Source organism: Pelophylax lessonae (genome assembly GCF_965119305.1).
Source record: "Pelophylax lessonae genome assembly, chromosome: 3".
NCBI classification, from domain to species: Eukaryota; Metazoa; Chordata; class Amphibia; order Anura; family Ranidae; genus Pelophylax; species Pelophylax lessonae.
Window position 1 is genome coordinate 283,758,530 of NC_138770.1, and position 25,148 is coordinate 283,783,677.

General features: G+C 43.7%; 1 protein-coding gene across 5 annotated transcripts in view; it reads right to left on the reverse strand.

Moving 5' to 3' along the window:
* MCF2L2 (MCF.2 cell line derived transforming sequence-like 2) overlaps positions 1-25,148 on the reverse strand; it is a 529,158-nt gene that overhangs the window by 7,803 nt on the left and 496,207 nt on the right. For all 5 annotated transcript variants that reach the window (XM_082251878.1, XM_082251880.1, XM_082251879.1 and 2 more), the window contains one exon: positions 23,854-23,954. In XM_082251878.1, coding sequence (XP_082108004.1) covers positions 23,854-23,954 — 101 coding nt within the window. The remainder of the gene's footprint in view (positions 1-23,853; positions 23,955-25,148) is intronic.

The following is a 25,148-nucleotide window of genomic DNA, read 5'->3' on the forward strand; positions in this document are numbered from 1 at the left end:
GATTACAGATTTTCCAGATAACGAAAGATTCAAAGGTTTTTACTCAAACCTTTTTATAGTCCCTAACCAGATAGAGATGTGAGACCTATTCTGGATCTCAAAGCTCTGAACCAGTTTCTAAATATTTGCACTTTCCGAATGAAGTAAATTCTCTCAGTCATGACCTCTCTGCAGGGAGGAGAATTTCTGTCATCCATAGACATTAAGGATGTATACCTTCACGTGCCTATCTTTCAGGCCCATCAAAGGTTTTTACGCTTTACAGTAGAAAACTGTCAATTTCAGTTGGTGGCTCTGCCCTTCTGGCTGTCCACAGCTCCACGAGTGTTCACAAAGATCCTAGCCCCAGTATTGGCTGCTCTAAGGCCCCAAGGGATAGCAGTGGTAGCATATCTAGACGATCTGTTACTTATAGACTGATCGGCTTCAGCTCTAGGCCAGAATGTGTTCCAGACAGTTCAGTTCTTAGAACCTCTAGGCTGGATTCTGAACTTAGCAAAGTCAACATTGCAGCCAGTCCAGCATCTGGAATATCTGGGTTTCCTCGTGGACACAGTACAGGCAAAGGTATTCTTGCCGTCAAGAAAGGTCGTAGACCTGAAGGATCTGGTTCGGTCCATAAGAAGGAAAAAGTATCCTTCTATACGTCTTTGCATGAGCTTATTAGGGAAGATGGTGTCCTCTTTCAAAGCAGTTCCCTATGCTCAATTCCATGCCAGACCTTTATAAAAAAAACATTCTGTCAAGCTGAAGCAGAAAAATCCAGGCCTTAGATTGATGCATGTCTCTGATACCAAGGGTACGTCAGAGTCGAAGTTGGTGGTTGATAGCCAGGAATTTGGAAAGAGGGAAATGCTTTCTTCCAGTAGTCTGGAAGGTGGTGACTACAGATGCCAGTCTCTCCAGCTGGGGAGCGGTTCTGGGGAAAACCACTGTCCAAGGAATATGGTCTTGGGTAGAAAGAATCCTTCCCATCAATATCCTGAAAATCCGAGCAGTTTGTCAGGCATTAAAGTACTGGACGCCCAGACTTCGGGGTTACCCTGTCAGGGTACAATCCGACAATGCCACAGCTGTGGCTTTTATCAACCATCAGGGAGGCACCAAGAGTCAGTCAGCCCAGAAGTTGGTGGATCTCATACTATCCTGGGCAGAAAAATTAGTTCCATGCCCGTACGCCGTTTTCATTCCAGGAATAGAAAACTGTCAGGCAGACTTCTGAGTCGTAAGCAGATGTTTCCTGAGGGAATGGTCCTTACACCCGGAGATCTTTGCATTGATCTGCCAATGCTGGGGGTCCCAGATGTAGATCTGTTGGCATCCAGGTTCAACAACAAGTTGAAAAAGTTTGTGTACAGGACCAGGGATCCACTCGCAGTCGGAGTGGATGCCTTGGTGACTCCTTGGGAGGAATTTTCCCTAATCTATGCCTTTCCTCTGGTTCAGCTGCAGTCGCGACTTCTACACAGGATCCAGGTAGAGGGGAAATCAGTAATCCTGTTGGCTCCAGCATGGCCCAGGAGGTTTTGGTATGCACAAATTCTAAAGATGGCAGTGGCAAGGCGTTTGGTTCTTCTAACCGCGTCTAGACCTGCTCTCTCAGGGTCTGATATTCCACCCTGCTCTACAGTCTCTAAATTTGACTCTAAAGACGGCTTGTCTATTGAAGCCTGGATCTTGAAGGAGGGTATATCCAGGGCCGGTGCTTTCACTGGGCAAACTAGGCATTTACCTAGGGCGCATTGCAACCTAGGGGCGCAGCCATGAGTTGGCACTCTCTGTCCATCATGAATGATCCTTGTGAGCTGAGGGGAGGGGGCGGCATTTTGGGAGGAAGAATGGACAGAGGAAGATGCCAGGTGTCTGGGGCAGTGGCTGAACTATCAGGCCCTGGCTTTCCACCACTGTTGGGGGGGCAAGAGGCAGGAAGGGAGCCCACAGGAGTGCTGCCTGCATGATGATCCTCTTTTGCTGGAGCTGAATGGTGTAAACCTTGGGCAGGAAGTGACTCTGCACTGAGCTGGTGGGCAGCCGTTCATTTCCCTGGGTCGGTATTAAGCAGGCAGCGGAGGAGAGCTGAACCTGACCCTAAGCTTGGCACTGGAGGGTGGCACCTTTACTGGAGCAGAAACGACGAGGCACCGGAATGGTCTGAGGAGGTTTGGGACTAGGGACGTTCGGAGTTCTCGGACTGCTGCTTCTCCCTTCACCAGGAGCCGGTTGGAACTGTGGTGAGCACTGTGGTCCAGAAGAGGAGCATCCTAGAAGAAGGAATCAGCAGGATCACGGTGAAGGAGGGCAGAGTGCGGGCCACTCTCTTCATACCGCCCAGTGAGTGTCCCCAGAACAGGGGATCAGGGTCCCTGGGTGTGACATGGAGGTTCCCTGGTGTGAAAGGGAAATCAGGGTCACCAAGTGTGCCATGGGGGATAGGGGTCACCGGGTGTAACAGGGTTTCGGGGTCACCAGGTGTGCAATGAGGAATTAGGGTCCCTGGGTGTGCCATGGGGGGAATGAGGTCCCCAGGTGTGACATGGAGGAACATCAGGGTCCCCAGGTGTGACATGGAAAAACATCAGGGTCTCTGGGTATGACATGGAGGAACATCAGGTGCCCCTGGTGTGACATGGAGGATCATCGGGGTCCCTTGGTGTGGCATAGAGGGACATTATGGTCCCCAGGTGTGACATGGAGGAATATGGGCGTCACTGGGTATGACAGCATAACATAGAGGAGCCATCAGATCAGGGTCACTGGGTATGACATAGAGGAGTTTTTAACCCCTTCCTTTTTATTTTTTTGGGGGTGGGGGGGGGCACAAGTAGCTGGTCTTGCCTAGGGCGTAAAATAGTCTAGCACCGGCTGTGGGTATATCTGGCCCTGCAGTCTCTACTCTGATAAACGTTAGAAAACTCTCTAGAGGCATTTATTACAGAGTCTGGAAGTCTTACATTTCCTGGTGTGAGGCCATTATCAGGACATTATACTGCCTTTCAACTTTCCAAATCCTCAAACAGCAGAGGAAAGGTTATTACATTCTCTTGATGTAGTACGTGCATTCAAGATTTATTTGAAGAGGTTAGCTCAAATTCGTAAGACCGACCTTTTGTTCGTGCTGCCAGAAGGGCCTAGGAAAGGGCAGGCAGCATGTAATCTACAATTTCTCAATGGATTCACCATGTTATTATCCATGTGTATGGTTTAAAAGGGAAGGTTCCACCTTTTCTGGTAAAGGCACATTCTACCAGAAGAATAGGTGCCTCTTGGGCAGTTCGCGATTTAAAAGGCCGCCACTTGGTCTTCGGTGCATACGTTCACTAGATTCTATCAAGTGGATGTTAGGACCCAGGGGGAGTCTGCCTTTGGCTGCAGTGTTCTGCAGGCAGCTATGTAGATCTTTTGCGGTCTGATGGTGGTGTTTTTATGTCCTCAAGTGCGCTGCTTTGGGACATCCCAAATAGTAATAAATATGGCTGCTCTGTGTCCCGTGATGTACAATGAAGAAATATAGACTTTTCCTACAACTTATCTGTAAAATCAATTTCTTGGAGTACATCACGGGACACAGGGGTCCCTCCCTTCTTGTCTGGGATGTTTATTACTTGCTACAAAACTGAGGAACTTCCTGTATGGGAGGGGTTATATAGAGGGGGACTTCTTGTCCTAATTGGTTGCCAGTGTCCATTCACCTATAGGTGGCATATAACCCAGATAGCAGATAGTAATGAATATGGCTGCTCTGTGTCCCGTGATGTACTCCAAATAATAGATTTTACAGGTAAGCTGTAGGAAAAATCCTTATTTCTTCCTTTGTAGCCAAATTGGGATAACACCTACATATATTATATTTCTTACATATTTTCTTTCACATAGCAAAACTTAAAATCATTGTAAACCCTTTTTTTTTTTTTTAAATAACAAATATGTTGTACTTACCTGCTCTGTGCAATGTGTTTTTGCACTGAGCAGCCCCAATCCTCCTCTTTTCTGAACTGCACGCATGAGGTTTTTTCTTTAACCGCTTCCCGACCACATCACTTAGATGTAGGGCAGCAGCAGAGCTGCTCTTCTGTGCCAGATCACGTACAGTATCTCACAAAAGTAAGTACACCCCTCACATTTTTGTAAATATTTTATTATATCTTTCCATGTGACAACACTGAAGAAATTACACTTTGCTACAATGTAAAGTAGTGATTGTACAGCTTGTATAAGAGTGTAAATTTGCTTTCCCCTCAAAATAAATAAACACACAGCCATTAATGTCTAAACCACTAGGCAACAAAAATGAGTATACCCCTAAGTGAAAATGTCCAAATTGGCCCCAATTAGCCATTTCCCTCCCCGATGTCATGTGACTCATTAGTATTACAAGATCTCAGGTGTGAATGGGGAGCAGGTGTGTTAAATTGGTGTTATCGCTCTCACTCTCTCATACTGGTCACTGGAAGTTCAACATAGCACCTCATGGCAAAGAACTCTCTGAGGATCTGAAAAAAAGAATTGTTGCGCTACATAAAGATGGCCTAGGCTATAAGAAGATTGCCAAGACCCTGAAACTGAGCTGCAGCACGGTGGCCAAGACCATACAGCGGTTTAACAGGACAGGTACCACTCAGAACAGGCCTCCCCATGGTCGACCAAAGAAGTTGAGTGCACGTGCTCAGCGTCATATCCAGAAGTTGTCTTTGGGAAATAGACGTAGGAGTTCTGCCAGCATTGCTGCAGAGGTTGAAGGGGTGGGGGGTCAGCCTGTCAGTGCCCAGACCATACACCGCACACTGCATCAAATTGGTCTGCATGGCTGTCACCCCAGAAGGAAGCCTCTTCTAAAGATGATGCACAAGAAAGACAGCAAACAGTTTGCTGAAGACAAGCAGACTAAGGGCACGGATTACTGGAACCATGTTCTGTGGCCTGATGAGACCAAGATAAACATATTTGGTTCAGATGGTGTTAAGCGTGTGTGGCGGCAACCGGGTGAGGAGCACAAAGACAATTGTATCTTGCCTACAGTCAAGCATGGTGGGGGGAGTGTCATGGTCTGGGGCTGCAAGAGTGCTCCCGGCACTGGGGAGCTACAGTGCATTGAGGGAACCATGAATGCCAACATGTACTGTGACACACCGAAGCAGAGTATGATCCCCTCCCTTCAGGACTGGGCCGAAGGGCAGTATTCCAACATAACGACCCCAAACACACCTCCAAGACGACCACTGCCTTGCTAAAGAAGCTGACCAAGCATGTCTCCAGACCTAAACCCTATTGAGCATTTGTGGGGCATCCTCAAACGTAAGGTGGAGGAGCGCAAGGTCTCTAACATCCACCAGCTCCGTGATGTCATCATGGAGGAGTGGAAGAGGACTCCAGTGGCAACCTGTGAAGCTCTGGTTAACTCAATGCCTAAGAGGGTTAAGGCAGTGCTGCAAAATAATGGTGGCCACACAAGTATTGACACTTTGGGCCCAATTTGGACATTTCTACTTAGGGGTGTACTCACTTTTGTTGTCAGCGGTTTAGACATTAATGGCTGTGTGTGTTGAGTTATTTTGAGGGGACAGCAAATTTACACTGTTATACAAGCTGTACACTCACTACTTTACATTGTAGCAAAGTGTCATTTCTTCAGTGTTGTCACATGAAAAGATATAATAATATATTTACAAAAGTGTGAGGGGTGTACTTACTTTTGTGAGATACTGCACCTGGTAAAAGCTTTTCCTATTTAGAGTGCAGTATATACTAGTTGTTATGAAGCAAGGCCAGGAAGCTGGCCACGGCATCCTCAACAACTGATGAGTTATCAGCTGTCAATGGGTTTCCCCACTGACAGCTGAAAAAAGAAAAATTTGGGTTAAAAAAAAGAAAAAAAAAAAAAAGAACCCTGCGCTGTTTTTCTTTTAAATTTTGGTGTGATAGGGCCTAGTATGGACTGGAGGAGGGGTCCCCGTGCTGATTTCTTTTTTTTTTTCAATAACCGTGTGTCGGCAATTGCAACTGTGAGTTATTTTAAATGCGATTTGACTCGTTTTTTTTTTCTTAGTCAGGCAGACTAAGGGGATCCCCCAGGCGCTATATTTAAAGGAATTTTTTGTTTTTATTGTTGTACTTTAGGCAACATTAAAATCACTGCGCCTAAAAAAACAATCTTTTTCAATTTTTTTTTTTTTTTTCATTGATACTTATTCCCCAGGGCAGTACCCAGACCCCCATACCCCTTTTATGGCCAATTACTTGCATATAAGCCTTCAAAATGGGCACTTTTGATTTTTCCTGTTTGGCTCCTGTAAACTTCAATAGGATTAGCTGTTCGGGTTAGAACTTTTCCCCTGTTCGGGAGTTCTACTCTGAGCCAAACGGGGGTGTTCAGCCCATCTCTAGCAGGGAAAAAAATCCACCACATCCCTGAGTAAAACTATAAAAAAGTACACACAAAAACACGTGTTAGGCAAACAGGTAACCCTTTGATCGCCCTAGATATTTAACCCCTTTCCAGCCAGTGTCATTAGTACAGTGACAGTGCATATTTTTAGCACTGATCACTGTGTATTAGTGTCACTGGTCCCCACAAAGTGTCAAAAGTTTCAGAATGTCTGCCGCAATATCACGGTCCCACTATAAGTCGCTGATTGCCGCCATTACTAGTATAAATAAAATAAATAAATAAAATTGCTAGTATACAACCCATAGTTTGTAGACGCTATAACTTTTGAGCAGACCAATCAAGGGGGATAGGATAATGAAGGGTGGTAAATCTTCTGGAGGTCAAGGGGTTGATGAAGAAAATGCATTACGGTAAAAAACCTTCTGCCTTTTGCTTTAAAAAGCAAATAAAAATTCCTGTTTACCATTTTACCTGCTCTTTTCTGAATTCTCCATAACCAAAGTTTTCCTCTGCTAAGTACTGTCTGCTTTCTGAATGGAAATACATAAAAAAACATGTAGTGGGGCTTTCTAAAATGTGGAAATACACTTGAAGTTTAACTTGATTTATTCTGATTGAAGTTCAATCTGATTATATTTAGCCTTACCTGCCTCTCCTCCTCCCACATCAAAACGCTAAAAGAATTGTTAAATAAAACCTCTTATTTTAGACCCAGTGAAATCATTGCTGGGTCTCTGTGCTTCTCTATTCAATGCAGGCAGATCATGGCTGGTGGGGGGTGGCTAAAGGGTGCTGTACATAGCTTCTTGAAACATCCCAACCCCCTGCCTAAAGCTAGGTACACACGGTTCAAAAATCGGCGATTTCCGGCCGACTTTCAGCCCAGTGTGTACCGCTCCCCATTCAACAGAAGCCGGCCTCAGGCACTGACCGGTGTGTTCTGGCACGGGGGGGGGGTCATAATACAATAGCACAGCGGGGAGATCGCTGTACTAAAATCACATAGTACAGTGACTGCCTCCGTTTTTTCGTTCAACCTGTAGGGTTGAACGAAAAAAAACGAAACGTGTGTAAACGTGTGTGCTGATGCAAGCAGTGGAGTTGCTATTGGAAGAAGTTATGCTTTTATCACAATGCCTTAGTAGGTGGATGTCAGTATAGAGAAGTGGGTGTTTGAGCTCAGGCTGCATTACCAGATAATGATATATGACGCAGACTGCATCCATGATTAAAAGAACTGGAATCCAATGAATGGAAGGATGGGCCAGGGACAATTCCGTTCAGAAAAAAAGAGCTACAGTAGATCAAGTTGATAACAAAATCACAAATGCCATGGCGCTTAACATTTCTGTTAATGGAAATTACCACAATCCTGTGCAGCTTGCAATTCACTGGAGTGTATGGGAAAACAATTCTAAAAGTATATGCTGCCCACTAAAATTTGTAGGGTATCAAAAAAAACTTTAGTGCGCTGCATAAAGCTTTTATAGTAGGTCATGATGGGCAATCACTTTAAGTCAAAAATGTTATGGCTGTGATAAGGGATCTCATGGACATAGTTTCACATGGAACAAGCAAGCTGGAAATAACACCCAAACGTCCAATCAAAATAATTTTCAGAGGTGTCTATTTATTTTCTAGTTAAATTGGCTGACTAAACTTATTGCTGTATGTTTTTACCAAGATAAGGTTGAAAGGGGGTGTCTACGATGTCTTTCAGTGGGATTACGGGACAGGAAGCACATTTATATCTTAAAGTGTTATTAAACCCAGGGCCCTGCATTATATCTGGTCTCCCACAGTACACAGAACATGGAAATGCAATTATTTTAGTAAATATAAACTGCTAAATACCTTTTCCCATCAGCAGTATATAGCAGTCTTGTGACTTATATCAGTGACCGGCCGAGCACTGGTTAAAGCATGAAGGAAGAGTTTTCATCCTCCTCTGACTGTCCTATGAGGCTGCATGAGCCCTGACTCTCTGTCTAGATAGTGCTGACTGGATCTGTGCTGATTACATGCACCCTCCCAGAACGAAAAAAAAAAAAACCTCTAGAAAAACACATCTTACTGAGCATGTGCAGAGTGCCCCCAAGGCTCTGTCCTATCAGAAAATGGATTGGGAACTGTGAAAGAGGGGGAGGATCAAAAAAGACAGGATCAAACAGCCTTTTTACAGAATTAACTGCATATACAGACTGGTTTTACTGTTGTGGGTTTAGTAACACTTTAATTTCAACTACCATCGTATGTTAGTTTATTAAAGCTCAAGAAATTAGACAAAATCTGCAATTGCAGGGGGCCGTCTAGCATTGTGAGGGGCCTTCTATCCTAGGGGAAGCTGAAGAGGCTGGATTACTTACCTTACCCCTGCTTCAGCCGGCTCCAGCACTCTTCTCCTGTCTCTTTGATGTTCTGAACTGTGGGCAGTCCCTTGAGTTTATCACATACCATGCAGGGCAACTGGTTGCACTGCTAGAGGGCCCCTGCTGGAGTGAGGAATAAGGTAAGTATCGACCACTTGCCGCCCCCCTATAGCAGATTGACGGTGGCAAAGTGGTTGTATTATCCTGACTCGCCCCCCAGCAGGATAGAGCGCTCTGGTGCTGCGGTGTGTCACTCTGACACAAAGCATCTCCGATCTCGGTAAAGAGCCTACTGACGTACCCAATCACAGCTGGTCACATAGTAAATAGGAAGAGACGTTAATCGGCTTTCCTCAGTATGTGCCTGACAGGCACGAGTAGAGGAGAGACGATCTGCGGCTCTCCTGAAAGGGTGGGGGGGGGGTCTGTGCTGGTAATCAGAGCACTGATTACCAGTGCAGACCCTTAGGGGGTGCCACTAGAGCCACCAGGGATGCCCACCCATGGCCACCAGGGATGGCAATCAGGGCTCAGGGACCCTTTCAGTGCTCTCCCCATCAGAGCTGCCCATGATTGCCATGTATCAGTGCTGCCCACCAGTGCTCATCATTGCAAATAATCAGTGCCACCCACCAGTGCCCATTATTGCCCACCAGTGCCGCCTATTAGTGCCCATCAGTGCAGCCTATCAGTGCCCATCAGTGCCATCTATCAGTGCCCATCAGTGCTGCCTTTCTGTGCCCATCAGTGCCGCCTATCAGTGCCCACCAATGCTGCATATCAGTGCTACCTATCAGTGCCACATATCAGTGCCAATCAGTGCTGCATATCAGTGTCGTCTATCAGTGCCCATCAGTGCTGCATATTAGTGCCACCCCATCAGTGCCACCCCATCAATGACTGTCAGTGCGGCCTCATCAGTGCTCATCAGTGCAGGAAAAAACATATCTATTTACAAAATTGTATAACATAAACAAAAACTTTTCTGTCTTTTTTTATTTGTGTAGCAAAAAAGAAAAAAACCTTGTGGTGATCAAATACCACCAAAAGAAGGCTCTATTTGTGTTAAAAAAATGACATAAATTTGGTTTAGGTACAGTGTTGCATGACAGCGCAATTGTCATTCAAAATGCAACAGCGCTAAAAGCTAAAAATTGGCCTGGGCAGGAAGGTGGTGAAAGTGCCCTGCATTGAAGTGGTTAATTCTTATTCCTGCACTCCTAGAAGGATTGAGCAGTTAACCCTCGCAGTTGGGAGGGTGGGCACTGCAAGGGGGGATTTGTCTAATTCCTGTAGTTGGGCTTTAATGACGGTGATTAAACTAGCTTAACATAAACCTGCAGACGTCGCTGTATACTTATTCTAGATTGCTCTGATAAAAATGTGTGTCATTCAAAACACATACTTCCCTGTGTAAACGTGAAGAATACTAACAGATGAGCAAAACAATTTTTTTATGTGAGGTTGCTTTTAACAGGTAGCTTGTGGCTTGTCACACTTCAGCAAAAGTATAATTGTGTTAAGCCTGCCAAGCCTTACACCAGCAACCATAATCCACTTCAACTGTGTGACAATGCTTTGCTTCTGTTTTGAAATAGCACCTCCAAGCAACAAGTCAACTCAAATAATGATGTGACGGGGCCTTATTTACACAGTCGATTGGGGCTGTGCACCACCAAGCCACAGCGTGTTTCTGAAGCAGGGATCACAGGTATCTGCAATTGGCTGCTGCCAGGAGGCATGTACATGTCAACGGCTGTTGATGTTGCACATAATTAGGAACAAATGAGCAATCCTGGACTCAGGCAGTTTGAACCCAGGTCCACTCACAAGCACCTGTGATCCCTAAAGCCTCGTACACACGCAACGATTATCGGCCGACTGATCGGCCGTCTTTTGTCCAGTGTTGTTGAGTTGGTTGGAATGTGCCTAGACTGTATACGAATTTTTCTCGGCCAACAAAAACCAACTTCAGAAGTGATGTCATGTGCTGGTTTACTTTTCGTGTGTTTTTTCTTCTCTGAGCATGCCCAGTCTTGCTCATCAGATTTTTGTCTGCTGAAATCTGTACTGACTGACCGAAAATCGGCCGTTCTGTTGACGGCCAACAAAAATTTTATAGCATGCACACCAGATTTTGTTCGGCCGAAAAGTCGGTTGTCGAAAGCATCATACTAACAAGCCGAAAATCGGCCGATCGGACGTTGGCCGAAAATTCATGGCCAGCTATCAATGCGTGTGTACGAGGCATAATGTATAAATACATTTTTGCTTGGTGGTGCACAGCCCCAATCAGCTATATGAATGAGGCCTAACTGCCGAAAATCGGAAGACAGATTGTCCGTTTTTTTGCAAGCTAGTTGCATATTGAAAATGGAGAGGTTACTAAACTTACAAAAATTCTCGAAGGACAGAATAGAAAATCGGAAGTGATGTAATGTGTTGTAGTGTATTTGCATTGTGTTTTCGGACAACTGTACTGTTTAAACGAAAATCATACGATCAGGTATCGTACGAGAAAAAATGTTGTGCTTCTCCCATTGGATAAAATCGGATGAACTGTTGTAGTTGGCTCTCAAAGGCTCTGTACTAACGATCCGATTGTCATATGATCGATTCGAAAGCGTTATTTTTCATCTGATTTTCGGATTGTGTGTACGGGGCATTTGGGCACGGGTTCACATATGTTTGTGCCTGGGGTCTGGTCAGTGTCTGTTCACCAGTTCAGGTGCGATTCAGGTCTGAATTTTTGCCTGAATTTGCACCTGAACCAGACCCAAACATGCACAGGACCCTTTTCAATCTGCTCCGTGGCTGCCCTGGAACTTTGTGAACTGACTCCATTGTGAGCTAGTCACACTTGCATGTCATGTGCATTGGATGTGGGGAAACCTGCATCCAATTCGCACATGTGTGATCCCAGCCTTGGACTTTCTGACTATAGCATTGTGCAGTGTTTTCTTGACAGCATTAGGCTGGGTTCACAAATGTGTGAATATATGCGGGTGTGAGCTAGAATGGAGCGGTTCACATGCTAGTATGGTTCAGGTGCGAATTCAAGCAAAAATTCGGACCTGAATCGCACCTGAACAGGTGAACAGAAACGCACTGGTGCCCAGGCACGAATCCGCGGCCGCACATGTGTGAAACCAGTCTAATTCATTTAGCTTACATCTGATTTTTTATTTTCTCAAGCAAACATATTTACAAGGTTTCTCACATCGCCTCTACTCAGGAAGGTAGCTCTTTTTGTCATACTGTGATGTGCTGTGAATAAATAAGGCTGCAGTACACCTAGAGAAATGACAGTGCTCATAAAAATGTAACCCTTGGTCAGAATTTTCTCAGGCCAAGATTCATAGGCATTCAGAATATAAAGATACTAGCAGTTTTAGGCCCCTTTCACACAGGCGGACCGGACCGTTCAGATCCGCCTGTTCGTTTTGTTGGTGGATCTGAGCGGTCCCCCCATGCATTCCTATGGGGCATCGGATGTCAGCAGAGACATGTCCGCTGATATTTGATCCGATCCGTCAAATCTGGACGGATGGAAACCATATTTTCCATCCGTCCAGCGGATCGGATCAGATGAGAACGGACCGACGGTCCGTTCCCATCCGATTTCCCCCATAGAGATGCATGGTGAACTGACAGCTGTGTCTCCGCACACAGCGAGGTGACACAGCTGTCATCCTTCTACTCAGCGGGGGATCGGCGGATCGATCCCCCGCTGAGAAAAGCGGAGTCCGTTTGACAGACTACAAGTGTGAAGGAGCCCTTAGGGATTTAGCTGTCATGACAGGCAGGTGCAGAAGATGAAAATGACAGACAAATAAGAAGTAGAGTGTGCTTAATTTATCAATATAAATTCTAAATATTTCTGTCTGACCAGAGTTTTAGGCCCCTTTCACACAGTTCAGATCCGCCTGTTCGTTTTTTTGGCGGATCTGAACGGTCCCCCCATGCATTCCTATGGGGCATCGGATGGCAGCGGAGACATGTCCGCTGACACCCGACCCGATCCGATCCGTCAAATCTGGATGGATGGAAACCCTATTTTCCATCCGTTCAGCGGATCAGATCGGATGGGATCGGATGAGAACGGACAGACGGTCCGTTCCCATCCGATTTCCCCCATAGAGATGTATGGGGAACTGACAGCTGTGTCTCCGCACACAGCGCGGAGACACAGCTGTCATCCTCCTGCTCAGCGGGGGATCGGCGGCTCGATCCCCCGCTGAGAAAAACGGAGTCCGTTTGACGGACTTACTTTGTGAAAGGAGCCTAACTTTGAAGAGCAATTCTAGTAAACAAAGGAAAGTAACTAGTCACCTAATAATGCTATCCCACAAATACAGTGTAGTCCTAAACAGTGGCTACTATGTCAATTTTTGGCTGGGCTGTAGTTAGCTTAGACTGATTGTATAGTTTTGCACCTAAGCTAAAGCTGGCCATACATTATACAATTTTCTTGCACAATTTTCCTTTAGATTTACTAAACCATATAATATGAGGTAAAACCTAAATACTTTCAATTTGTATGCAATTAGGCAGGCCCTTGCACTACCTAGTTGCAGGTAAATTTAAAGGAAATTATTGTATAATGTATGGCCAGCCTTGAAGTAATACTAAACACTCACTGTTTAACCACTTGACTTCCAGGAAGATTTACTCCCCTTCATGACCAGGCCATTTTTTTCTATACAGCACTGTGTTACTATACCTGGCAATTGTGCGGTCATGCATCGCTGTACATATATTAAATTTATGTCATTTTTTGTTTGGTGGTATTTGATCACCACTGGGTTTTTATTTTTTGCGATATGAAAAAAAAAAAAAGCCGACAATTAAAAAAAAAAAAAAAAAACACTAACTGATACTTTGTGGGAACCAGTGACATTAATACAGTGATCAGTGCTAAAAATATGCACTGTTACTGTACTAATGACACTGGCTGGGAAGGGGTTAAACATCTAAGGCGATTAAAGGGTTAACTGTGTGCCTAGCCAGTGTTTTTATGTTGACTGTGAGGTGATTTTACTAAGGGATGTGCTGGATTTTATTCTCGGCTTTGCAGGGAAACAAAATCCAGCACATCTCCGCTGACAGGACGGAGCTCTGCTTTGTTTACATATGCAGAGCTCTGTCCAGCCTGTCTCCTCACTGATCAGCAGGTGTCGGCAAACATCCATTGGCTGGCAACGGCTGATCGGCATCTGCTGTGACTAATCACAGCAGAAGCGGCACACTGCCTATCCAGAAATGCAGAATCATGTATATATATATATAGACGTGATCCTGCACAGAACGAACACCCTGTAGCAGTAAATCTGCAATAGGCTGGTCGACAACTGGTTAATTTTCACTGTTCCTTCTATTTTTTTATGTGAACGATGGCACTGTAATTATTTTAATAAAAAACCTATCTAACTATATGTTTTCTAATCGATATACAGCTGTCACATGGCCTGGATCTTTCCCAGACTGTCTGGGAAATATAGCGGGGGGGGGAGCTTCTACTCCCCTGCTGCTGGTCAATAATAATGCTGGAATACAGAGTAAAAATAAATAAATATCAATGAACTGTTTTAAATGATCATACAAATATATATTTGAAATCAAATCCTTATTATTTTGGGGAAATAACATGGTGTGGGTGTATTTCTGCCAGTCACAGACTGTGTGATGCCCCTCCAGCCTGTGGCTTAGAATAATAAGAGGGAGGTGAAGCGACCATTAATCTACATGTAATATCCTCTCCCCATTGTGTTTAGCTGGTTAGTGGGCATGGAGGAGAAGGGAGTAAGAGGGCGGTCATTAATCACTGTGTATATACCCCCCCCCCCCTTGTGTGACTCTATATATAGTCACATGGGCTGCTTAGATGTGATAGGGAGGAAATGCTCAGCATAGAAATACACTGAAAACTGAGCATGTGTAGAGTTGCCACCACAGCTGCAAAATCCCTAGCTGAATTGGGGACATGAACAGAAGGTGGAGATAGAGAGCAGCAGAATCAACCAGGTTTTACAGAATACAGGAAACGAATCCCATAGTGATGGAATGAGTATGAACAGTATGTGATATACAATTTATTGATAATTTTTTATGATGTGTGTTTAGTGACACTTTAGGTTGGCTTGTGATTTCTCACTGTCGCCAGCAGATGTTACTGGTATTACTGGTCATAGTATCAGATTTTGTAAACAAAATGAAGTTATAAATATTGATATTTACTTCAACCAATCCAGTTGGAGGTTTAGGCCACTGGTGCATGCTGCAGGAGGATATAAATATTTGGGACAGGCCATGTGCTTGCTCTCTTGCTTCAGACTGATGCCTAGAGAGGTGCTGCTATCTGGAGCTTTGCTGTTAGGGCCAATAGTCTGATTTGAGGACTAACATGTGCTGAAGCTGTGCCAAGGAGGAGACCCACAGGTGGCCCCTTGCTGTAAAGAGCCAGGAAGAAGGCTGGTCTCGCAGAAGGGCCTGGTGATTCACTTGGAGGACACACTGACATTTGAAAACGTGCTTACTGGTTTTCTGGGTCAGCTTAAAGGTTCTGACACTGTGAAGCTAGACATTTATCTGGAGAATTTGTAAGTGATCTTTAAGAGGAATACATTTCAGAAGTCACTTGACAAGTGTCAGAAACACAAGCCGTGCATATCATTTAAAGCAGTCCTCAAACTTTAAAAACAAAGGGCCAAGTTACTGTGCTTTAGCCTTTAATAGTGCCAGACTGTGGCCAGTGGGAGAAGAAAAACCCCAGCATTGGTAGTCAGTAGGAGTAAACAATCCCACTTGCCCAATGGTGAGAAAAAGAATGCCCCAGGGTTGGTGGTCAGTGGGAGTAAAAAAATACCTAGTGTCTGATCAGTTGTACGAAGAATTATGTTCCATCTTTGGTGTCATTGAAAGGAACAGTGCCCCATATTGATATAATGGGTTGAAATAGTTCCCCATTGTTGGTGTCAGTTAAAGGAACAGTGCCTACTCATTGGTATCAGTGGGAGTAATAATGCCCTATTATTGGTATCAGTGAAAGGAACAGTGCCTCCTCGTTGGTGATGTAGGAGAATGAGTGTCTCATCATTGGCACCAGTGGGTGAAGTAGTTCCCCCAAAGTTAATATCAGTGGAAGGAACAATGCCCTCTCATTGGCATCAGTATGAAGAATAGTGCCCCATTGTTGGTGTCCGTGGAAGGCACAGAGCCCCATTTGTTGATGTCAATGGCAGCAATACTGCCCCCAATCATTGGTGTCAGTAGAAGGAACAATGCCCTTCTACTGGGAGGAATTGTGCCCCATCATTAGGGCCAGTGAAAAGAATTGTGCCTGATCCTTGGTGTCAGTGGGAAGAATTGTGCCCAAAGTGACAGATAAAGACAAACAAAGGACTGCATCCGACTTGCAGGCCACGGTTTGGGTACCAACGGTTTACAACCTGTATGAATAGTTTGTTCACTGGGAGTGAAGCTTGTGCTATGTAACTTATTCGCTCATTATTTTCACAGATAAACTTCCAAGACAGATTTGAATTTGGTAGCTACTGGAAGATTTTTAATACTGAGTTTTTTTTCACAAGAGAGAGACAGCAATGAGCCTACAGTAGGCGTGTTTGGGAATAGCTCTCCTGTTTTATCAGCTGGGTTGTAAGATCACCCTATTAGAGACAAAGGAAAATTAAGTGAAATGGTGCTAGAGGAGGCAGACTGTGCTACCTGTAGGCATCTTTACATCTTAGTTTTGAATACAGGGTACCTTGAAGTTTTGCCTTTACGCATGCTTTGACAGCTTTAGCTCTCACACCTGTACACCCACGATGGACCAGAACACTTTACGTTCTGCTAAGGGTATTTTTTTAGCAATATCTTTGCAAGTACTTAGCCCCTTCCCACCCATCCCCAGAGTCTTTTTAACTGTGCTCCAGGGGTTGTAAGCTCTGCCCGATCACGTGACCACTGCGATTGGTTGTCTCAGTAAGCACATGATCGAAAGCCACTAGCCTCCCCCATCAATACTAGAGACTGAGAGCTCTTCTTGAGAACTTGATCACTGTGCTGGGAGCATGTACCAAGCACGCTTTAAGCACAAAAACCTCAGCTGCCAATGGTTGCATATATGCAGCATGAAGTTGTTAAAGTCCACCCTCTTTGTTGCTGCACATTTGTGATGCAAAGGCAGCAAGAGGTTAGGATAGCAAAGTAATACATTTATTGTTTTCATTTTCTTTAAGTTTAGTGATATTGTCTTGCAAAAAATTTTTTTATGTACTCTATAGTCAAAAAATGTTACAAAAAAAAGTTTTTCTACTTTGATCAATGTTAGTTTAAAAACTAATGTCCTTGTCTGCTCTGGGGAAGGAGAGTCCACATTGGCACTCCTTCCCCAGTGCATTCTCGGCCTTTCTCCTCAGTCACTGTGCCCATCACGCTGACAGGTGCTTGATCAAAGATTTTTTTAGTAGGAGTGGGTGCTGCCTTATGGGAAATGAGAGACTAGTTCCCCTCCAGCTCCTCTCCTTTTGACTGACAGTGCAGGCAGTGGGCGGATCCATAGCTGCAATTCAGTCCAATATTGGCTGTCAGATCCGGCCGCTGCTGTGTGCTGTCAGAAGTGTAGCAGACCTGATGGAGACAGCTTCCTAGCACAGGCACTGCCCACTCTTGAGTACTGGTATACCTCTGTACGCCAACCCTGAGTAGGTCCTAATTGCCAATGGAGAACTGGTGATAATTCTTTAAGAATTTGTTGATGCCCTAGCAATGTATTCCTAAGGCTTTAATAAAAACCGCCTGAATTTTCCGCATGTGCCAGTAATGTTTTCGACACTGGCGCAGTAATGAGGTAGTAAAATCAAAATATTCTTAAAAATGTTCATTCACTTCTCCTACCTATCCTGCCTTTTTAAATCTAGTCTGGTCACGTTATTCAACAGCTTCAGCTCCCCTGTGTAAGGAAGCCCTTGAATTTTCTGAGCTGTTATGTCACTCATAAGCTCTCATAGCCCAGCCGTTGTCGGCAGTCCATCCTCTCCCCTGCAGCAGCTGTTGACGCAAGGGAGCTGGAGCTGCTGGATCACATTACTGGACCAAATTAAAAATAACTAAGTACAGAGATACATTTTATAAAGGAAATGAAGGATAGGTAGGAGGAGGGGGAGTTATTGTTTTTAAGAATAGTTAGAGTTGGGCTTTACTACCACTTTAATAATAGAGTGCTGGAATTGTGTTATCTTCACATGCCCCATAGCAGCAACTTGAGCTGCTATGGCTATTGTTATGCCACTGATTTCTTCTCCTTCTCCCCTTAACTAATATTATCCTGCTGATATTTTTCTTTTCTTTTTACTCTTTTAACCAATAATATTTAAATTTTAATATTTAATATTTTTGTTTATCAGTTTGTTTGTGTCCCCAAGCTCACTCTGTCTGAACCCACTCACATGGATGTTAAATTGGGAGCAGCAGCTGTTTACACGCAACCATTGTGTCCCAATTGACATGAATGCGACTGCTTGCACATGGTTGCATGGAACACCTGTGCATCCCATGCGGGCAAAACACATGCTCACACAGGTGTACACTTAAAGTGTTACTAAACTCAGGAGCCTGCATTCACTATATCCGGTCTCCCACAGTACACAGAACATGGAAATTCAATTATTTTAGTTAATATAAACTGCTAAATACCTTTTCCCTTCAGCAGTATATATCAGTCTTGTGTCTTTTTAAATCTGTTTAAAGCTTGTAGGAGGAGTTTTCATACTGCACTGGCTGTCCTTTCAGGATGCATGACCCCTGAACCTCTGTCTGGACAGTGCTGATTGGCCCTGTGCTGATCACATGCACTCTCCCAAGAAAAAAAACAAAACTCTCTAGCAATACACACCAAACTGAGCATGTTCAGCCTGTCCCCTGGCTCTGTATTGTCAGGAAATATATTGGGGACAGTGGAAGGAGGAGAGGATCAGAGGGGACAGGATTAAACAGACTTTCTACACAATGCAGAGGATTAACCCCTTAGCTACCAACAGTGAGTATACCAAGCATGCTTTACTGCAGAACAACCATGTAAACAAGGCCTTATTCACTTGTAAATAACTGCAATGATTTTTACTCCAATCACAATTTAGGCTGCATTCACACTTTCGCGTAGCTTCGTGATTTTGGCAGAGCGAATTGCACGCAATTTTGTGTGTTGCACATAGGGCATCCCATTAACTTCATGGGCTTGCCCTATGTATGTATGCTGCTCCAAAAGAAGCTCATGCTCCTTTTTGAGTGACAAGTGTTGTGCGTTCTTAAAAATACGCATTTTGTAGCCATTGTATTGTGTGTCAATCACGGCAGAATGGCATTGCATTTGGGGGGGCATTAAAGACAAATGATCTCTCTCAATACACTTTTTCCTGATTAAAAAAAAAAAAAAGCAGATGTACAGTAGCAGATTTTAGACTCGTTGTTGCTACCATCAGATCAACGTTTGCTGTAAGGAGATTTTGTATAGTTTTCTTAGTAGTGTAGATTTATTGCCTTCAGAGCTTCTGGTCATCCTAGTCAGCACTGACCTGTATGCTTAAAAAGGCTGTAAACCTCATAAAAAAAAATAAAATAAATAAAAACCTGAAAGACAAAGGTATAATGAGCTACTATGCTCTGAAGGCCGTTCCTTCAGAGCGCATGAGCCAATGACGTCATCGGCTGCATGATATGTAAATATCTCCTAAACGGTGCAAGTTTAGGAGATATTTACAGTACCTATAGGTAAGCCTTATTAAAGGCTTACCTATAGGTACAAGTTATAAGAGTGTGTTTATAACCTCATTAACACAGATTTACTCAGGCTGTAAAAATCCCAAATTGTCTACTCAACTTTAAAAACTGCCAAGATGGCTTTTTGTAGTGTTACAAAAAAACAAAGTTTGCTTTAGTACAAGGGATAATGAGTACAGGTACAAATTCCTGCTTGTGGTATAAAATAGTTTTTTGTGCACAAACCAATAGTCTTGGAAAAGAGGGCACTTGGCCCCTGAAATGCACTGTGTGGTTACAGTAGCTGACGCTCTGGTTTTCCTGTAAGGAAGTGGGCGGTTCATGCTGTGACTGAGCTGTGACTGAGCTGAGTGTGGAGCCACGACGTAGAATTCTGACAGGTGTCTGTGGGTACCATCTCAGCCTGGCCTGACAGCAACTCTGAGGTGGAGGACCAAACATCACACCGCTGGCCCTGGTGCCAATGTTTTTTATATAATGTAGCACAGACCCCAGACTGGGCTGGCATTTTTGTCTTAGGCTATAAGGCACACAGCAGCCAGGTACACAGCAACTCCACAGTCTCACAATAAACAGGCGCTGCATGTCTTTTCGGTAGTTTTATTGCTGGCTGAACTGAGTTAGGGTGCTGGGTAGCTATGGGATACTCCAAATTTAGTGCAAAGAACAACAGAGGACACTCCCTGGCTATAATTTACTCTTCAGGGTAAAACTCCTCTTGAGACTAGTAATGGGTGAACTACAGCTCACTTTCAATAAAAGTATGATAAAAAAGAACTACTCACAAACATATAGGTTTGAAGTGCTCATCAAGCCACACCTTCGTGGCTTAGTGTTCCCAGACTGAATAGTCACCATAGCAAAGGGGGGACCACTGCAGGATCCCTGCAGGCTAAAGCATTTCAAAGGATTCCCTTCTTCCTTAGAGCCAAACCTGCAGGGGCTCCGGTGTGGTCCCCCCTATGCTCTAAGCCATGGATGTGTGGCTTTATAGGTGCTTCAAACTCATATGGTTGTGAGTAGTTTTTTTTATCATATTTTTTTATTAATTTGTGGGATCATGCACTAGGCCTGTGCGTCCTCTCTTGTTTGTTTGTTGTTTCAGTGGTCATAAGACATCCCCAGTCCTAGAGCGGAGCAAGGCTCCAAAAGATTAACCATGAATCCAGTGGAATGATACTTATACCCTACTTGGTTGTCACACTTATGTGCAGGAGACAACTGCTATTGTTGGCGATTCTTTACTTACTGTGTTCTGTGTACTTGAGTGCTTTCCTGCAGTAGCAGCCAGCTTCTGTACTGTCTTTAGGTCAGATCCTCAATGGACTTCCTCTGTACTGCTCCCAACAGGTTTAGATGTGAGTCACTCAGCTCTTCCTGAGCTAAGACTCTGATGGTCTCCTGCAAACTTCAGCCAGGCTGGGTCTTCTTCACACAAGTACCCTGCTGTTCCAGGCCCTAGCCTATTTATACACATCTCAGACCCCTACTGGTCAATCTTCCTTCCAGGGATTTGCTAAGGCTCTATTAATATGCACATTTAGGGTCTGCATCTGCCATGTTCCTAAATTTTAGAACTCACTAGAAACAAGATGAGGCAAGGGGATGTCTGAGGAAGTTCTATAAGATTTGGGGCCCTTGGCTGGATCCCCAGGATACCAGCGATTCTATGCTCTAAAATATTTGCTAATATTTGGATGTGTGTTTTTTTTTATCCCTTCTATTATATCTGTGTTATAGGCAGGGCCGCTGATAGGGGGGGACCACCAGCCCTCTTGTAGGGGGCCCGAGCACACAGGGGGGCCCACACAGAGAGGGGGATTAGTGATGGACAACAAATACAGAAATCTTCCTCCAGCACCTGAATCTGATCTTTCCCTCTCCCTGCTATCAGCTTTTATCTGTTGAGACAGTTGTCCCTCACTAACCCCCCTCCCTTGTGTGGGCCCCCCCTCCCAGCACTTATCTCTGCTCAGGAGTTTATTTGTAAATTGTAACTTTGTTTCTTTCTCTCTGTCTCTCTGATCACTGAGCTCCAACTGCCCATATTTTTCTCATCTCATCTTCTTTTTTATTTAACATAGTTTTTTTTAGATTAAGTGCCGGTTCACACTGATCCGACTTGGTCGCCATGACAAGTATCGGTCCATGCTGTGCAATGGAACCGTACTAATCAGAGCGACTCAAGTTACAAAAGGTTACCGCACTTTTTTTTTTGCAAAGTCGGAGTGACTTGCATTGACCTCCATTATGTGAAGTCATTGCAAGCCACGCCGAAGTTGCAGTGCACGGGCAACTTCATTAGTCGCCCGAAGTCGGGGCGACTTCGAGTCGAATCAGTGTGAACCGACACTTAGCAGGAATTATGCGAGTTATGTTATATTTGTGTCTGATAATAGTGTTTTTGTTGTAATTTCAGCTAAATATATATTTAATATTTTCTTGGGGGGGGGGGGGCAGTCTGTATGGGGCCCCGCGATTTCTAACAGCAGCCCTGGTTATAGGTACCACATCACATACTGCTTTGTCCTTTGCCATTATATTGTTGGGGGAATTGCAACCACAGTTTATGTTTTTACTGCTCTGATGGTGAATACTGATCAATCATGTTTTGTTTGGATCTACCAAACAGGTATGGAAAAGCTAGTCTTTTCCCAGTGTTTTGTTTTCTTTTGTTTATAAGTTTTCTCTTTGTATGATGCAAAATATCTGTCTAATTGTGCATTCATTTTGGTCTATTTGCTGGTTGACTGATTATTTCTATAGATCACGCTATGTATGTTGATTATGTGTAGAATACCCATTATCTACATTTATGCTTAATGTGACGCTTTTGTGAATGCATATTCATTTATGGTTTATCCTCAAAAAAAAAAAAAAAGAAAGAAACAAGGGGAAAGAAGTTGAGCCTGCAACCAGCAGAACCCAGAACAGCCAAAAGCAATTAAACTTTGCTCCACTAGCTACAGGGGAGCCAAGAACTAAATTTGCCTTAGGGTCCTTTTCTACGGGCTTTCCGCCTGTCGGACTCCGCTTTGTTCGATCCGCTGATTCCCGCTGAGCAGGCGGATGACAGGTCCCTCTCCGCTCAGTGTGCAGAGACAGACCTGCCAGAGCCCCGCTCTCCTTTATGGGGAGATCAGATGAAAACTGACCTCCTGTCAGTTTTCATCCGATCCGATCCTCTAGATGGATGTAAAATTGGGTTACCATCCGTCTGGATTTCACAGACAGGATCAGATCGGATAACAGTGGGTGTCAGCGGACATCCGCTGCCCCATAGGGGTGCATGGAGCGTCAGATAGGGTCCACCTGAAAACTGACAATCCTGTGTGAAAGGGGCCCTAATCTTACTAGCAGTCTAACCAGGGGGGGTGCTACAATTATAGCATGCCCATGTACTAAGTGCCCCCAATAAATTAAAAAAATACAAGTGTAATTGCTACATTGTTTTAATTATCTAATAAAGTAATTAACTGTGCTAGAGGGACGCACTTACCTTTCTCTCTTCTATTTGACAGATTAAGTAGGTCCTCAGATTACACAGTATTGGTAAATCTAAAGCTGAATGTGCAAAGTAACCCTCAAACTTACAACTGACTTTTTAAAGCTTGCTTTATTCCAGGTAAGCAGGAATACAAGAATGGACATGGCATTCCTAGATGTATGAGTCAAGCTGGTCTTGGGTAATGTCCCCCTATTACAGCACATAGAAGGTGATTGACAGCCTTAGCTGTGAATGTTTTCCTATAGGACTGTGTAGAGGGGGTTGTGGCCACTCACTCCACTCAGGTCTCAGATTACACTCAGCTCTGTGCTCTATACTGTGCAATGTGTGTGGTCAGATTCCCAGCCCCTGTCCTCTGGAGCTAAGAAAAAGCTATTGATCTATGTGTTTAAAAATGTTGTAAAAAATGCTACAGATAAACAGGTACAACATATGCAGGAGAATTTGTTTAATCTCTGTGCATCACCTAGTCACTGCAGTGGGTATATTGAAGGGTTTACAACCACTTTAACTGATCTTGGAGGAAGGGGGGAAGCTATCAGCTGACCTTCTATTGTTCTACAAAAAGTGAGGCTCTAGGGGTGTCAGCGATGACCAAAGGTACATATGCCATTAAGATGTGAATATACAAATGTGACAATTGTTTAGGAAAATGTATTTTCGCAGCACATTGTATCTATGTATGTGATTTCCACAGCAATCCTACATCATACAAGGGCTTTCTTTGCTTCGCTGTATTAATACATGCATGTTGTTCCTGTCCAGAAATCATGCAATGGCTGCAATTGGCTCTTTGATATGTGCATAATTACCTGTGATGTTGTCCTTCTGGCATACATTAGTAGATGTTGCTGGTGTCAATATATTACATGGTACCCAGGCTTTCCTTTTTGATATAGGATCCTTCACTAACCTAAAAATAATAAAAAAATAATAAGAGAAAAACTTTCTGTAGACCTGTCAGTAAACAGTCACTGTAAATTATGACGGAGATAAAAATAAAACCAACAAGTTCTCTACTGATGTCTTGCATCGCCTTCTTATGAAATGTATAGTGTATAGTATTTATATATTTAAATATATTTTTTTTCCCTTAATTTGTATGGTCAGGACAAAAGAAAAGTAAAAATATGATATAGTATATTTGAATACTATGCAGACCTCTATCTTTTTTTCTGTTTTAAAAAGCCTACTGTTTATAGAGCATGATAGCGCATGTTGATTTTACACACAGGAAAAACAGGTCTCATGCACACAGGGTGTTTTGATTCTCTCTTCTGAATGCATTAAATCCCAAACGCTAGATGTGTATAGGCACGTCTAGTGTTTATTTTCTGCTTTTCAGGTTCTCTCCATGCCCTGGTGATGGTTTATTTTTAAGCCTGTATATGCTCCTCTTCTAAAAAGCCTGTTAAGGGACACACAGGAGTTGATTTATAAAAGGCAAATAGACTGTGACCTTTGCAAAATGCAGTTGTGCCAGAGCTTAGTAAATAAGCAGAAGCTCTGCTGACTTCCATCATCCAATCATGTGCAAGCAAAAAATAAATTTTTTCAATTTTCCTTGCATGTGATTGGGTATTCTTCGCAAAGTGAAGCTTTACCTCATTAAAGCTCTGGAGCAACTGCACTTTGCAAAGTGCACAGTCTATTTGCCTTAGGCTAACATAGAGGTGCTTTTACAGGCTGAAAAAAACACCCCAAAAATTGCATTTTTTAAGCTCAATGTGCATGAAGCCTTACTCATCTTTTATTGAATGTATGCATGTGAGGTTTCAAAGTAAGATACAGACAAAGCAAGCCACGAAGCAGGCAGCTACTGCAGTGTCACCTCTTTAGCTGACCCATAGTATTTTGGGAATCCTTTGTCACGAATTAGATGTTTATTTGTAAACCAAAGACATGTGCATATATTGTCAAAAAAGAAAATATACAGTGTATACATATATATATATATATACTGTAGATATCAGTTTGAAAATGTATAAATAATGGAACCAAAAGCATTATAGTTTTAGTATAAAACAGAAAGTATCTACATGATATCATAAAAACAGCTCTGCAGCAACTTGATTATAAAGGGGTACTCCACCTGCAATCCTTAAAT